This window comes from Furipterus horrens, unplaced genomic scaffold (assembly GCF_987537825.1).
Source record: "Furipterus horrens unplaced genomic scaffold, mFurHor1.1.pri manual_scaffold_1, whole genome shotgun sequence".
NCBI classification, from domain to species: domain Eukaryota; kingdom Metazoa; phylum Chordata; class Mammalia; order Chiroptera; family Furipteridae; genus Furipterus; species Furipterus horrens.
This window is the reverse complement of record NW_028327171.1, coordinates 190,455,121-190,471,094: the sequence shown is the minus strand read 5'-3', so window position 1 is coordinate 190,471,094 and position 15,974 is coordinate 190,455,121. Positions and strand designations below refer to the sequence as shown.

Below are 15,974 nucleotides of genomic sequence, written 5' to 3'. Positions count from 1 at the left end.
TTTCTAGAAGTTTAATATTACATATCATGGCCAACCTATACTATAACTTAAGTTTTAATCATTACACCAACATATTACTTTTTTTCCCCTCTTTTTGCTCCGAGATACCTTAGTCAGTCTAGCAGTTCTTTCACTTCAGTGAGACCTCCATCTTTCTGCACCTTAAATGCAAGACTAACATCTCTTGCAGTCTTTCTTCTTTGGTACACTCCCCCGCTATTCATTTTACACCTGTTTTCTCATACTCTTACTATTCTGACTCATCTTCAGCTTGCTTTTTACATCATTAAAAAAGAATAAGAAAGTAGTTGAGAGCTCTCTTATTTTCCTATTCAAATATACCACTCCACCAGCATCTCTGCCCATCCTCTCCTGCCTTTTCTGTTCTTCAGTGGATGAAGTATCCCAGGTTGTATCAAAAGCCATCTTTCACTTAGGCCTAGATCCCATCTTCTCTAGCCACCTCAAACATTAATCCTGCAGTTTTCTCCTCTCTTTCCTCCATGATTGATTTTTTTTTCCTTTTTTGATGAATGGAATATGGTAAACAATCATATTCAATTTTTTAAAAACCTTCTTTGATTTGCCTTGTTTTGTATTATCTATCCCATTTTCTATCCCTCTTCATACGTGAACCTTATAAAGCATTGTTTATTTATAGCCTCTTCTACTGACACCCTTTTCCTCGCCTCACGTTCTGTCTGTAACTCACATTTGGCATCGGTCTCCATTGTTCTACCCCAACCATCTCGGCGTGTCCATCAGGTAGCTTGCCGCTTAGTAATTGTCATATCAAACTGCTTGCTAAATTTGGATGTCAGTTATTCTTAAGCTTTTTTTTTTAACAAGATAATATAGTGACTTTTAACACCTTTTGATGTGGATGATAGTGTCATGTAGGGGAGGTCAGAGTCATTTATGATACTGAAAATTTAGAACACAAGAGCCTGTACATGGTCTTAGAATTAAAGATTTTTAATAGCATTGGCAGGTTTTTAACAGCCTAATTTTGTAGTGTTATTTTATTAAAAGTTACTGGATTGCCAGCCACTCTTTTCTTCCACTTTTTAAAAAGAGAGTAATAATTTTCCTCACTCTGTATTTTTTTTGTTATGCTTAATAAAAATATAGTCTTCTACATGCCAGTGCAGTTCTTGCTGCTGAGGAAGGGAAGTTAAGGTCTTTATAACATAAACAAATCATAATTCTTCCATGAACAATAATATTTAGAGAAGGCAATTTTAGAGTCTTTTAGTAAAGAGGAAAGTAGATTTAAAACTTGTATATATTTTTTAATAAGTAAATATATGAGAGCAATACTCTTTAATTTCCCAAAAGACCTGCATGTTATTGTCAGTACTTTAAAAAGATGCCAGCAATTGACTATTTTCAAAAGTTTATTACTTCATTATTGACACTATGTGGAATATACTGTTTTTAGTTAAACAGCTATCACCTCCTACTCCACCTTTGGAATATAATGGAAACATCAGTTTGGTGTTGGAAGACCTGCATTCTAGTGTCTTCCTCCACCACTAACTTCTGTGACTGTGGACAAATTGTCTAATCTAGACTTCATTGTAAGGGGAAAGTTGGAATGTTTTTTAAGATTTCGAATGCAGTGATATGATTTCACATAAAAGGGTTAGTAGTTACTAGACTAGGATGTATGTGTGTAAATTTTTTTAGCTATTGAGTTGTTACTTAAGAGCTAAACTTAACTCATCTAAATACATAATGTGTACAATCAACATAGGATTTGTTGACTTTTAATTTACAATTGTGAAAGTGGTGACTTTATTCTAGAGTGTTAGATTATTACAGATATGTATAACTATATTCGAGCAGATTTCCAAATGTATATGCATTATTTTAATCATTCAGAAAAGAGGTAAGCATATAAATTGGTCAATAATTCATTTTTAAAGCTAGTATTAAATTTTAAACATTATTTTATGATTTCCTGTCAGTATTTTGTTTGCAATTTAAAATCATAGTTTTGTTTAGTCTGCAGTTATTCCAACAAAACTATTCTAAATTGGCAGTACATGTTTAGAGGATGGGGGAAGATTTATTTAAACTGCTCATTTTTTTTAGATTTCAAGGTCATGAAGTTCCTCATAAGTCATATTGTGTGATATCATAGGAAGAATTACCCAATTAAACATTGGAAAAGCTATTTCTGTATAATTTCTTCCTTTTTGAAATAAAATTAGTAAAATTTGTCAGTCCCAAAACATAAAAGTAATCTGTTTTGTTTTACGTATTAGCTAGCAGTAATTTAAAATATTAGCTAGCATTTCAGATAGCCAAATATTACATACTGAAAAAATGCCATTCTCTACTGAGCGGTATATAATTTAAGTCACAGTTTAAGTCAATACTTAAAGTTTATTTTCAATAAGATCATTTGAAATTATTTTCTTCCAACAGAAACTTTTTGAAATGGGGGATAAGTAAGGGTTGGTAAGAAAAGAAAAGGAAACTTGTTAAATATAAGTATAAGTACATTGGTTAAAGAACTAATTAATAATTTGGTAGTACAGTGTATTAAAAGTTATGTTGATATTAAATGAGCACAAAGTACTTCTTATAGTTAGTATATTGGTCAGTTTAATATTTAGTCTCTTTACATAGAGATTAAGGTTTTGGTTGCATTGGTTCAAAATATGCAAGAATTAATGTTGAGAATTTAGTTTGAAAATATATTTGCCTTTAAAAAATACAGTTACAGCCAAAAGAATGGAAATAACTAATGCACTTTATTTTTCTTTTAGCTCCTGGAGCCTGTCTGCCACCAGCTATTTGAACTCTATCGTAGCTCTGAAGTTCGACTTAAGAGGTTCACACTGCAGTTCTTGCCAGAGTTGATGTGGGTTTATTTACGGCTTACAGTTAGCCGGGACAGACAGAGTAATGGTTGCATTGAAGCACTTCTGTTAGGAATCTATAATTTGGTGAGTTGAAAATTATAATTTGGGAAATTTTAAGTACTCTTTCTGAAATAATACTTTAAGAATATTTAGAGAAAAAAATTGAAATGTTTATTGAATAATCTATTTGAGTTAATTAAATTGAGTACAGAGTTGCTTAATAAATAATTGCTGATAATGCATTTTATAAAGTAGGTAAAACTGTTATAATTGACAACATTGTTAATATTTTATGACTTATTTCTCCAAGTTACTTTACTTGACCAATATTTATAAATACTGTGCATTTAAAATTTCTTAAATTTATTTTTAATAATTATTTGATAATATATTATGGCTCTGATATTATATTGTTTAAGAAACTTTTTTCAGAGGAATTCTTAAGTACTTTAAATATTCTTCTTCTGTTTTACTTCTCATGTTGCCCATTTTAGAACATTGGCATTCAAACTGCTGCCCTTTGAAGTCTTATGTTTTGTGTATTCAATACTCATTATAAACAAACACTCCACATTATAAAATAAAGGTTTATAGTTGAGCCCTGGCCAGGTCACCCAGTTGGTTGGAGCATTGTATAGTTGAGTGGTAATAAAGTACTTCATAAAATACTGAGTCTCGTAATAAATCATATTCTTCTTCACCAGTGCTTGTTCTTTTAAGTATTATCCCTTAAAAATCATTAGAAAACATTTCCATCACTAGGACATATATCTGAAGAATGGAGCATGAATGGCCTTTAGAGTTACTTATATTTTGTCTAAAACCAGGCCCTGTCACTTGTTGGCTATTTTAACTTTGGGCAAGTTAATTTCAGTTGCATCATCTGTAAAGCAGAAATGAAACATTGTTATAGGATGGAAAACAATTAGAAAAATCCAGCATGGTGCCTGTGGTGTTTAATAAACATTTATCATTATTATTAGCAGTAGTATCATAATTGAAGATGAGTTTTTAAAATGAAAATCTGTTCTGGGTATAAAATTCTCTATTTTGCTAATTTGTCTGGTGGTTTTTTTCTTTTAAAGCAGGAAATATTTTTCATATATCACCGTCTCCTCTAGTGCTTACCACAGGGACTTAGTAAATGTTTATTGATTTAATAATTGAATTTAGTGTTTTAGATTATGTTTAGCATTATGCTGTCATTTTTATTAATTTGGTTAGTGTAATAAAATTCAGTAGTGGGACAAGTGAAGCAAAAATATTTTGTACAGTGGAATGCTTGACAAGTTCTTGACAGCACTTGGTGCTGTGGTTTAATTCTATTTGACATCTCAAACAGAGTGTACTATTAAAAAATTGCTCAATTATATGTCAGAAATGTAACCTCAGACTTCTGTCTTCTTTTAATTCACTTGATATCTCTGTTCTCTCTTCTCTGTGATTCTTAATTTTTCTTACCACACTGGTTTTCTTTTATATATTCATTTCTCTTTTTTTCTTTCCCTCCCTAGCACTTCTTCCTTGTTTAAAATAGCTTCAAGGAGAGTTTAAATTGCTCTTAGCTTAAACAAATTTCAGAAACCCTTCTCCACAAATACAAATGTAGATCAGAAGTATTTGGCTTAATTTAAAATTTAGGAATAAAAAATAAAATTTTATTGCCTAACTTAAATCACATCCATTTATCTTAGCTAGCATAGACTTTTCTCTGAGGCACAATGGCCCAGGTCGGTGGTAACTAGTTCGACTACAAAGTAGTTAAATGATCTCCCCAAGGAATTTTTAAACCTATCTTCCTGCCAAAATTAGAGGTAGGACCACTGTTCATATATAATTAGTACTCTCCTATGGTATAAAACTCAGAAATGAGCCCTACAGGGATGTCCTTCTGGGTTTGTGTTTTGGTATTGATAGTTGTTTTTGTTGTTTCTTTCTTTTATGTTGTTTAACTCCTTAGTCTTTCTCTGATCACCTTTCTGCTAGGTCTAGTAAGGACAGTCTTCTCTGTGGATTTTATGCCCATTATATATACTAATATGAATTGTAGAAGAAACATAGAACTAAAATGAGGCATAGAGAGAGGGACTGATGCAGGAGGAGCATTTCATCCCTTTAAATGCTGGAGTCTGTAGACAGATTTTTATTAATACCTGTAGAAGTTTGGAGGTGCCAGAGACTGTAGAAATGAAGGACACCGTTATCCTTTTCAATGAAAGATAAAGTGCTTTTAAAATTCACTGAATTTTCTTGCAGTCCAGTAAGAATTACCTAAATATGAACTTATTTTTAGTCACTTGGACTAATACTGATTATGTTAATATGTAGCTTATTTCAAGTCATTAGTTTATTGCTGAATAATTGTAAGAGTTCCTTTTAGTCACAATTTATTCTGTTATAATAACTTTGTTTTTCTTATTTTTATAAGTGTGGATCTCTTAGCTAAAGCCTTTAATTTAGATTTAACTCAGCCATGTTTCTACGAAACGATCTAATCACTTGTACTCTCCCTGTCCTGTATATAAATTTAACATGAAAATTGATATGTGTGCCTGATTTATGTCTTTGCTGTCATGTTGTATTTTATTTACTTTAGTATTGCACTCAAATCTCTCAAAAAATGATTCAGCTGCCAAATGCACAAATTTCCTAATAGGTTACAAAGATACATCAGGGTAGTAATATTTTTTAATACATTACACTTTCTAAAAATCTTCCTTAGTTACCAAGGATATGTTTGGTAATTTAGAAAATGATTATTATTTCATATAGTCCTATATTATTTCATTATCTTTGTGTATTTTTTTTAACTATAGGAAATTGCTGATAAAGATGGAAACAATAAAGTTCTATCTTTTACTATCCCTTCCTTATCTAAGCCTTCAATATACCATGAGGTAAGTAAGATTGAAAAGCTAGAATTATTTTAAATTATACTGAATAAAGATAAAATTCAACTTCTAACCAGAGTTAAACATTCCTAATACATCTTTATTGATTTACTTCCTAAAAGTAGATGTTTGCTATTAGTGATATAAAATTGAGCTGTTTTCAAGAGAGGCAGAAAGTAATTAATGGAACATTTTCCTCTAGTTCTTGTTTATTTCTTTGTATCCTTCACCATTATCATTTTCAATCTTTTTTATTGGTCTTTTATTAATTTTCAAAAATATTCCTTTTTAAATTTGAAACATTTTTAATTTTTCAATTACAGTTGACATACAATATTCTTTACTTTTTTAAAAGTCTTTCATATTAATTAGAAATCATCTATGTTAGATTGTTGGGTTTTATTACTTTTTAGGAAAATGGCTACTTAGAAGAATATTACCACTGTAATTATTTTATTTCCACTTGAAGGACTCTAACTGATGCATTCTAGCTGTTTATTAACATTATACTTTTTAAGAAATATTTTTTACATTTGTTTTTAGAGAGAGGGGAAGGGAAGGAGAAAAAGAGGGAGAGAAACATCAATGTACAAGAGAAACATCTCAATCGGTTGCCTTTCACAGGCCCCCAAATTGAAACTGGTGACCTTTTGATTCTCAGGCTGGCACTCATTCTGTTGAACCATACCAGGCAGTGCTAATATTACACTTCTGATTTTTGCTTATACAGTATTCCCTCACTTACTGCAGGTATTACATTCTAGACGCCCCCACCCCCGCCCCCCGCAAAGGAGGAACCTTACATTTATTCTACACTCTTAAACCTACATAACTTCAACAACGTACATATAGAGTACCGCAAAATCCTGTGATATAGCGAAAAATCCGTGATAAATAATTAAAGATAATATTTTTAAAAATCCCGCTATACAGTGAGGCCGCAATAAGTGAACCGTGATATAAAGAAGGACTACTGTATTTATTTGGTCAAACAATGTGAAAACACTGATTATCATATAGGTACATGACTCTTGTTGAGCTAAAGTCCTGCCTCTTCTCTTTAACAATATATGTTATGAATCAAGCTTCTAGTCTCTAGTGGCTTTTAGTGCATAAAGTCATGAGGAAAGCATTTAAAGAAACTTGACGAGTAGTCTAAAAATTATATGCCATTTTCTTACCAACGGTCAGTATCCTGTTGTCTCATAGCTCTATGCAGCAATTTTTTTTTTCTTAATAAAGTCCTCTGGGACTTTGTTTCGTGTTGGAAATAGAATGCCTCCTATTTGGCCAGGGCTCATTTTAGCATAGAATATTTCTGAGTAATTTAATTTTAATTAAGTTCTGTGTATCATATTATGAAATAAAATGGAAGATAGTGAAACATTTATGAATGGATGGTTTTTCTAACTGTAGAAACATGAAATTAATTATGGCACTTTTAAAGAGACATTTGATCATAGCCTTCAGTATTGTTTGCATTTTATGATTACAATTCTCTACCCCTTGCTGCCCTCATTGTAGAATGGGATTAATAGGAGTATTTACCTATGTGAAGTTAGATAAACTTCATAGTTTGAATGCACAGTCCCCACGACTGCTTAAGTTCTAGAGCAGGGGACCCTAATCTCTGGGCTTCAGACTGGTACCAGTCTGGGCCTGTTAGGAATTGGGCCGAATAGCAGGAGGTGAGCTTGCATGTAATGCATTTGAATCATCCTGAAGTCATACCCTACTCCTCCCAGCACCAAGTCCATGGGGTAATTGTCTTCCACCACACCAGTTCCTGGAGCCAAAAAGGTTGGGGACCACTATTCTAGAGTACAAATTAAAATTGATGTATTTGTAATCTTCAGTCTTTTCAGCAAATTTTCTTATCTGTGCTCTAAATATAGATTCATTTCATAATCTTTCAAAAATTAAATCAGTATATTTTTAATTTGGTGTGTGTGTGTGTGTGTGTGTGTAAATGTAAAATTTTCCAAAAAAGCTGTAGAGTCCTGGCTGGGTAGCTCAGTTGGTTAGAGTGCTGTCACGTGCTAAGGTAGTATGTTTGATCCCCAGTTAGGGCACATGCAAGAATCAACCCATGAATGCATAAGTAAGTGGAACAACAAATTGATGTTTCTCTCTCTCCCTCTCTCCCTTTCTTCCTTCCTCTCCCTCTCTAAAAATAAATAAAATAAAATAATACAAAAAAAGAGCTGCAGAATGTATATGAGGGGGACCCCCCAAAAAAGTGCAAAATTATTTTCTGAAGGGTGGGCCCCTTGTAGTACAGGCTTCCCCTGCCAGGTGAGTGTTCTGGGACCCATCTGTAGCATGGTTTTGTAAAAGGCTGCATTCGACTTCAGTGAAAATTTTTTCAAGGCTTTTTGAACATATTTGCCCATTTCTTGAGATGGGTGATTTACTCAGCACCTGCCCACATGGTGCTGAGTGTTCAGCAGTACTTGACCAAAATCAGCATCACCCTATTCACCCCACCTCACCCCAAGTGACTTTTTTTTTGTTTCCCTGGATGAAAAAAGTCCTCAAAGGGAAATACTTCGCTGATATGGAAGAGGTGAAACAAAACACAGCAGAAAAATAAAAGACAAAAAGATTGATGAGTTCAAAAATTGAGCAATGGAAAAAGTCTCAGTAGGTGTATTGCATCAAATGAATAGTACTTTGAAGGTGACTGAAATTTAAATATAAGGATGAATATACAATTTTTTATAAATAAATTCCATTTTTGTGGGTCCCCCCTCATATAATTGAAAAATAGAAAAGGTTTTAAAAGAGAAGAAATGGTCTGAAACTGCCTTTTGTTGAAACAAAATTAAATATGTTATTTGATATAGACTTTTAGTTCATTTTAGAGACACAGTCTCATACTTTGCCTAATTTTATAGCCCTCAACAATTGGATCCATGGCTTTGACAGAAGGGGCGTTGTGTCAGCATGATCTCATCAGGGTTGTTTATAGTGATCTTCATCCTCAGAGGGAAACATTCACTGCGCAAAACCGGTAATGGTCAGAACTGTAGAGAGTAATAATTGTTAACTTATGCTTAATAGTTAACTCTAATTATTTTGTTTCAAGCTTGGTGTGAGAAGAGGCAAAAAGTGAAATATGTGATAGTAGTGAAGTACATCACAGCATTAAAATATCTGTTCATCTGATGCTTGGTACTGTGTTATGGTCATCTTGTGTAAAGCAATGTAAAACCTGAAAGTGTAGGCATGAAGTCAAACTTAGAAGCTTGCTCTCTGGGGCAGTTTATCTACTCTGTACACCTTGCTCTCTTCATTGTAGAATGGGTTAATGAGAGTACCCACCTACCTGAAATTAGACAAACTGCAAAGTTTGAATGCATAGTCCACAAGACTACCTTCATTACCAGTTGCAAGTTTGGGGGGCAGGTTTCCCATAATTACTCTTAGGTTTGAAAACTCACTACAAGGACTCACAAAACTCCGTGAATGAAAGCTGTTATATTCACAGATATAGTTTATTTCAAGGAAAGAGTGCAGATTAAAATCAGCCACATCCTCACCAACACTTATTTTTCATCTTTTAATATAGACATCTTAGTGGGAGTGAAGAGTGATATCTCATTGTGCTATTGTTTTTTGCATATGTTTTAGTTTTTTTGTACAGTCAACTATATCAGGAATACACACACACACACACACACACACACACACACATATTTCAAAGTTAAATATGCACTAGTTCTACACAGTTTATGAAGAAAAACTGCATTCTCCAGCTCCCCTTCCCATTTCTCCTTTCCCAAATGTAATGACTTTTGTTAACAAGGGTTCTCAACCAGGGCAGTTCTCTGCCCACCATCCCCACCCCACGAACATTTGGCAATGTCTGGAGACTTGTTAGATTGTCACAATTAGGTTGAGAAGGGGCTACTACAGGTATCTAAAGTGTAGAGGTCAGGGGTGCTGCTCAACATTCTACAATGCCTTAGTCAGCCCCCCACAACAAACACTTTTCTAACCCAACATGCCAGTAGTGCTGAGGTTTAAAAATCTTGCTTTCAACTGACTTTCTTAATATTTACCTCCACATCTTTGAGTAACTGGCTGATTCTTAATTTTTCAGTTGTAGACATTATTTATTAATGTATCTCTAGGCAAGATAATGATTTAGTTCATTACCTTTCTCATTCTATATTTTCAAAGTAATTATGGGGTAATTGTGGGGAATTCATTATTCAGATTTCTCTTTATTATGAATGACTGTGGTTCATTCAGAGGTATTTAGTGCTGAGCTTTGTGATGAACTGGATACTTTTCCTTTCCTTTATACCTTTTTAATTTTCCTTGGAGTTCGTAACTGTTTTTTTTTTCCTTTGTTTATTATATGCTTTGTAATCCAGTCCCTGAAAATTCTCTACCAACTGTCTTAATCTCCTTTCAAGTCTTCATTCACATTGATCATTTTGTCAGTTTTATTTTCCTGAAAAAGGGGCCCCTAGAGCCTTTTGACTTACTCTAATCTGGACTGTGTTGCCCTCTTTGTTTGGTTTAAACTTATCTTGGAATCTTTTTCCTTCTTCCCCTGGAAATTCCCTTTGTCTTTTTCCTGTGTGGATTTACTGTTGGTTGTCCCTAAATCCTCCTTCTTTGTTCCTGCTATTCTGAAATTCCAATGTGATATTAGTTGGGGTGGGTTTATTTCCTCCATTGTGCCGAGCACTAGGTGGACTCTTGATTTGGAAATTCATGTCTTTGAGGCTGAGAAATTTTTTTGAATTATTTTTGTAATTAGTTTAGCCTCTTCATTTTATCTGGTCTTTTATTATCTGTCTTCTGGAGCTTTTATTATTTGGATGTCGAAACTCCTGGAGTGGTCTTCTCTTCTCTCTTATTTGCCATATCTTTTTTCTTTTGTTTTATGTTATTTATATCCTCAACTTCACTCACCTGTCCTTTTTATTTTTTTCATTGAGTTTTTAATTTCTGCAATTATATTTTGTATATCTAAAAGCTTTTCTTGTTTTCTGAATGGTTTTTAAAATAGATCCTGGTTTTGCCTTGTTGGGGTTATTTTGTGTGGAAACATTTTATATTTTTGAGACTATTAATGATAATTTGCTTTATTCAAATTTTTTTCTCTGTGTATATTATGTTTCCTCCAAGTTGTACTTTTTTACTCTTTTGTAAAATTTTGATCTCATTTTCATGTTCGTGGAATTCCTCAGGTGTCTTTTCTGTCCTTTATATTTAAGAGTAGGGAAATAAAAATTGAGAAGCTTTTACCATGTTAGTAGGGCTGGTTGACCATGAACTTCACAGCTGCTCACTGGGCCATTCAGTTGGTGAACTTTCTAAGTCCATATTTTTAAGTCTTTTTTCTTAGGGTGGTCAAACTCCCTAGAGAAAACTCTTATAGTCTCTTAACTAGAGGGCTGGCTGCTAGCACTCTGGTGGTCAGGTGAGGTCCTGATTTCCAGTAAGGTATGTTTCGCTTAATATTCCTGTTTTCAGTATGGTCTCTTTCCCCTCAGACCCCACCTTAAACCACAGTTGTGCCTGGTGGTTCCTAGATAGAAGACTCCTTTTTATCCTTTCAGAAAAGAAAATTTATATTTCAGAAAATAAATCTTCAACAAAACAAACAACATAGAGAAGAGGGGATCTGAACATGACTGCTTCTGAGTCAGACTTTCAACTCAGCTTTTATCTTTTCATTTTGAAATAATTTCAGACTTACAAAAAATGTTGCAAAAATGGTACAAAGAGTTGCAATATATTCTTCATCACCTATGAGAACCATTTTAGAATTTAGAAGCACAGATTCCCTGGGGTTCTACCCTCAGAGATTCTAATGGGTCAGTCTAGGTTGAGACACAATAATATATTTTCCCAAAAGATCCTTAAATAACTATAATGTGCATTCAAGTGTAGGAGCCACTTTCTTAGACATTGTAAATATTAGGAAATCATTTATTCATTCAATAAATATTTGTTATAATATCATAATGTGTTAGACACTGTGTTGGATACTAAAAATAGAGATGAATAAATCAGGATAGGGCCTCTAACCTAAAGTTGTTTATAACTAAATGGGTAAAAGAGAGGTAAAGACAGAGAATTGTGATTCAGTGAGTAAATGCTATATTGGAACTACACAGATAAGGAAATCGTTTTCCTTCAGCTGTGGGAATTAAGAACAGCTTTATGTCTAAGGTAAAAATTTGAGCTAGGACTTGAAACCTTAGCAGGAGTTTCCTACGTATGTTCTAGTAAGAAAGAGCAGCATGCACAAAAGCAAGTTGTTATGAAAGGTTGTGGTGTGTACGTGGAGTGGTTAGAAGATTGATGTAGTGTGGTATATGTATGTGGTAGGCAGCGGAAGGAGGGCAGGTTGAAGAGGTATGTTGAGGCTGAATTGTAAAGGGCCTTGCGTGCCACGATGAGTTGAATTTTATCATTCAGTCAGTAGGAAAAGTGGACTAATGTAGATAGGGTAAGCATGACGGCTTACTTTTTAATATTTTATTTATTTATTTATTTTTAGAGAGAGGGGAAGGGAGGGAGAAAGAGAGGGAGAGAAAAATCAAAGTGTGGTTGGTTGCCTCTCAAGCACCCCCAAATGGGGACCTGGTCTGAAACCTAGGCATATGTCCTGACTGGGAATTGAACCAGCGACCCTGTGGTTCACAGGGTGGCACCCAGTCCACTGAGCCACACCAGCCAGGGCCAGTTTATTTTTTGAGGAAGAAAGTCTAGAGGACAGCAAGGGATATGACCTTTAAAAAGGAAAATGGAAATGGGAAGCATTGAGGAAGAGTCTGTAGTAATAAGATTGAGAAATCATGAAAGTCAATATTAAGGCATTATTGTTATAACCATCCAGTGAAGAAATCATTTACTACAATCTCAAATAGAAGTGATTGTTTATAATCCTTTCCCCTTTTTTTTCTAGGTTTGAAGTCCTGAGTTTTCTCATGTTGTGTTACAATTCTGCAATTGTGTATATGCCTGCTTCATCCTATCAATCTCTTTGTCGGATGGGCTCCAGGTGAGAATAATAATTATCATTAACCTTCATATTTATTTATTTGACAAATATTTATTGAGCATATTCTCTATGGTAGGCACTGTTACAACTTCTGATGACATAGCAGTAAATATAACTAATGAAGCTTACATTCCTATAGGAATCTTTATCATCTCTTATGTATCATGACTTCTTGAAAATACTTCAGCATTAAAAAATTATTTTCTATCTGAACATCAATTTCAGCCAAGGTGTCTTAAGCTTAGGGTGGTTTAGTGATATACCTAATCATAGTCTGGATGCCAGTTTTCGTATATGAAGGAAGTCTTAAGAAATGTGAACCGGTTTCTTTATATATTTCACAACTACCACTGCTTTGTGTAAGAAAATTAGTTACAGTACCAATTGTATGTCTCATTTGTATTTGTGTTTTTAAATTTTTACTAAATCAGAATTTCTGATAATTTTGATAGTCCTGTGCTGAAATTTAAATATCCATTATAGAAAGAAAATTTAAGTAATATAAGTTTGGAGATGGAGGACATTCAGAGTCACAGAATTTCAGTTATAGAAGGAACCCTGAGTTCATCCTGTTCAACTGATTTTTACTTGAGGAAACTGAGCCCCCCAAAAGTGTTAAATACTATATTAGTTTTCTATTGCCTCATAACAAATTACCACAAACTTAGCACTTTAAAACAGCGCACATTTATTATTTTATAGTTTTAGTGTGTCAGAAGTCATAACTTAGTCATGCTTAGGGTCTGCAAAGCTGCAATTATGATGTTGCCTGTATTTGTAGTCATACCTGAGGCTCATTGAGGAATTACACACTTTTGTTGGCAGAATTCAGTTGCTGTAGTTGTAGCACTAAGGGCTTCAATTTCTTGTTGGCTGTCTGTTGAAGACCAGTCCTAGTTCTTTGTCATGTGGCCCTCTTAACATAGCCTACCTATAACATGGCAGCTTACTTCTTCAAAGTAGAAGAGCGAAAGACCTGCATTGCATTCTTAAATAACATAATCAGGTACACATAATCCTGGAAATCACATCACCTTTCCCATGTTTTATTAGTTAGAAGCAAATCACAGGTCCAATCCACACTTAATAAGAGAAAATGACACAGGGCCTGAATACCAGGAAGGAGGGATCATAGAGGTCCCTACCCCCAAGGGGATCTGTTCATCACAAATTTTTTGCTCAAGTTCATGCTATTGTGCTAAAGAGAGTGTGGTCCTGTTTATAACAAAACTAAATTTTGCTGATTAGAAGAAGGCCACTCAAAATTAGCTGTAAGTTAGATTTTATAGATAATCTTAAGATAAGTATATTATTTTCACTTGCCTGTAATAACATGATTAATGACTAACAAAGTTCTTGTCTCTAACCTAGATACTGTTTTCAAAAGAATACACTGTTTACGCACTTAACTGTCTATCTACAGATAAATTTATTTATAAGTTACTATTTTGGGTTTATTAAAACAAATCTGCTGAATCTTTAATTGTCAACATTATTGTGCCATTTAAGAAAGTTTCTTAACAACAGAAGTGATGGCAGAGTTTAATGGTCCTCAAACTTTTGTTCACACACTCCCTAAATAATTTTGAAAAACTGTATACCCCTTCCACATTTTAAGTTAAAATTTAAATTTTTAAATCCTATCTTACATAGTAGAAATTGATATTTCTAATATGTAAATATTGACATAATAGACAATCAGTGGTTGGGTCAGTATTTTAAATGGATATAATGTAAATATTGCAGTGATCTGATGCCCACCATCTTCCATCTAAGGAATAAATGAACAAGCTTTTCTTTAATCGTCTGACATTATACAGGGTGGGGCAAAAGTAGGTTTACAGTTGTGAGCATGCAAAACACAGTTTATTCTTGTAGTGTTAATTATTGTATTTCTTTCCATACAAACAACTGTAAACTTTTGTCCCACCTTTTATTATTAATTTTTCTTCTTGAAATTGAGTTTTCATTATATTTTACTCACATATTTTGTACTAATATAATGCTATTTTATACTCGTCTTTTATTGATAGCCTAATTATACACCTCTTCTACAAACATATGTATATGTGAAGTGAAATTTGAAAAAAAAATTTCCTAGACTGTATTACACTAAAAACTAAAATATTTCTTCTGGACTCACCATTACAGTTATTGGAATAAATTAATTGATTAAAATAATATAGCTACATTTGAGCTTTTTATAATTATTAAGCATAATTTTCTGGAAGCATATTTTAAGGAGATGGGTGGTAGGGGATTGTTTATGGTACTGACATCAATAGTTTAAGTGTCCTTTTATTTGCTTTGAGATTTCTGTATCTTCCACTAATTCGTCCTGATAAAATTTGAGATAGGAGAAAATTATGCATTTATTTTGTGAAGAGAGAGAATGATGAATTTTAATGACTCAGCTCTTTGAAAAAAGTTGTTTGTATTGATATAGTCCACTAGAAAGTGTGTTTTATGAGGGCACAGATTTTTTTATTTTTTATTTTTCCTTTTTGCCTCTTCGCAACTATATACCGAGGCCTAGGACAGTTACTGGTATATGGCAGGTATTCAATAAATGTTTGTGGAATTTATAAAAGCAAAAATATTTGATTCAACAAAACAGGAAATCACACATGATAAATACTATATTTTCCTAGGGTTTGTGTGAGTGGGTTTCCACGGCAACAAGAAAAACACTGGAAAGAACTCTGTGGTCGAATAGTATTGGATCCCGAATTTATGGTGCAACTTCTAACAGGGGTTTATTATGCCATGTAAGTAGGTGGACTATGAAATTGGGAAAATTCTTACTAGTGTTTGGAAACCTAATATTTCTCTTTTTTCCTTATCACTTGCACAACGATTTTTTTTGTTCCAAGTGGACCCATTATCTTATTTTTCTAATATGAGCTACCTTTAGTACTTTTTTATTTTTATTATTTTTTAAAACTCTCCGTAGGATATGTTTATTGATTTTAGAGAAAGAGGATGGTGGGCAGCAGGGGTGTGGCGGGTGTTGGGGGAGACAGAGACATCAGTATGAGAAACGTTAATTGGTTGCCTCCTGTATGCACCTGCACCGGATATGGAACCCACAAGTGAGGTATGTGCCCTGAGTGAGGATTGAACCTGCAACCTTTTGGTGTATGGGACAGTGCTCTCCAACTTACTGAGCCACCCAGCCAG

General features: G+C 33.6%; 1 protein-coding gene across 2 annotated transcripts in view; it reads left to right on the top strand.

Moving 5' to 3' along the window:
* HYCC2 (hyccin PI4KA lipid kinase complex subunit 2) overlaps positions 1–15,974 on the top strand; it is a 51,020-nt gene that overhangs the window by 19,399 nt on the left and 15,647 nt on the right. For both annotated transcript variants that reach the window (XM_090282480.1, XM_090282470.1), the window contains exons 6-10: positions 2,778–2,957; positions 5,690–5,770; positions 8,662–8,777; positions 12,699–12,794; positions 15,446–15,562. In XM_090282480.1, coding sequence (XP_090138606.1) covers positions 2,778–2,957; positions 5,690–5,770; positions 8,662–8,777; positions 12,699–12,794; positions 15,446–15,562 — 590 coding nt within the window. The remainder of the gene's footprint in view (positions 1–2,777; positions 2,958–5,689; positions 5,771–8,661; positions 8,778–12,698; positions 12,795–15,445; positions 15,563–15,974) is intronic.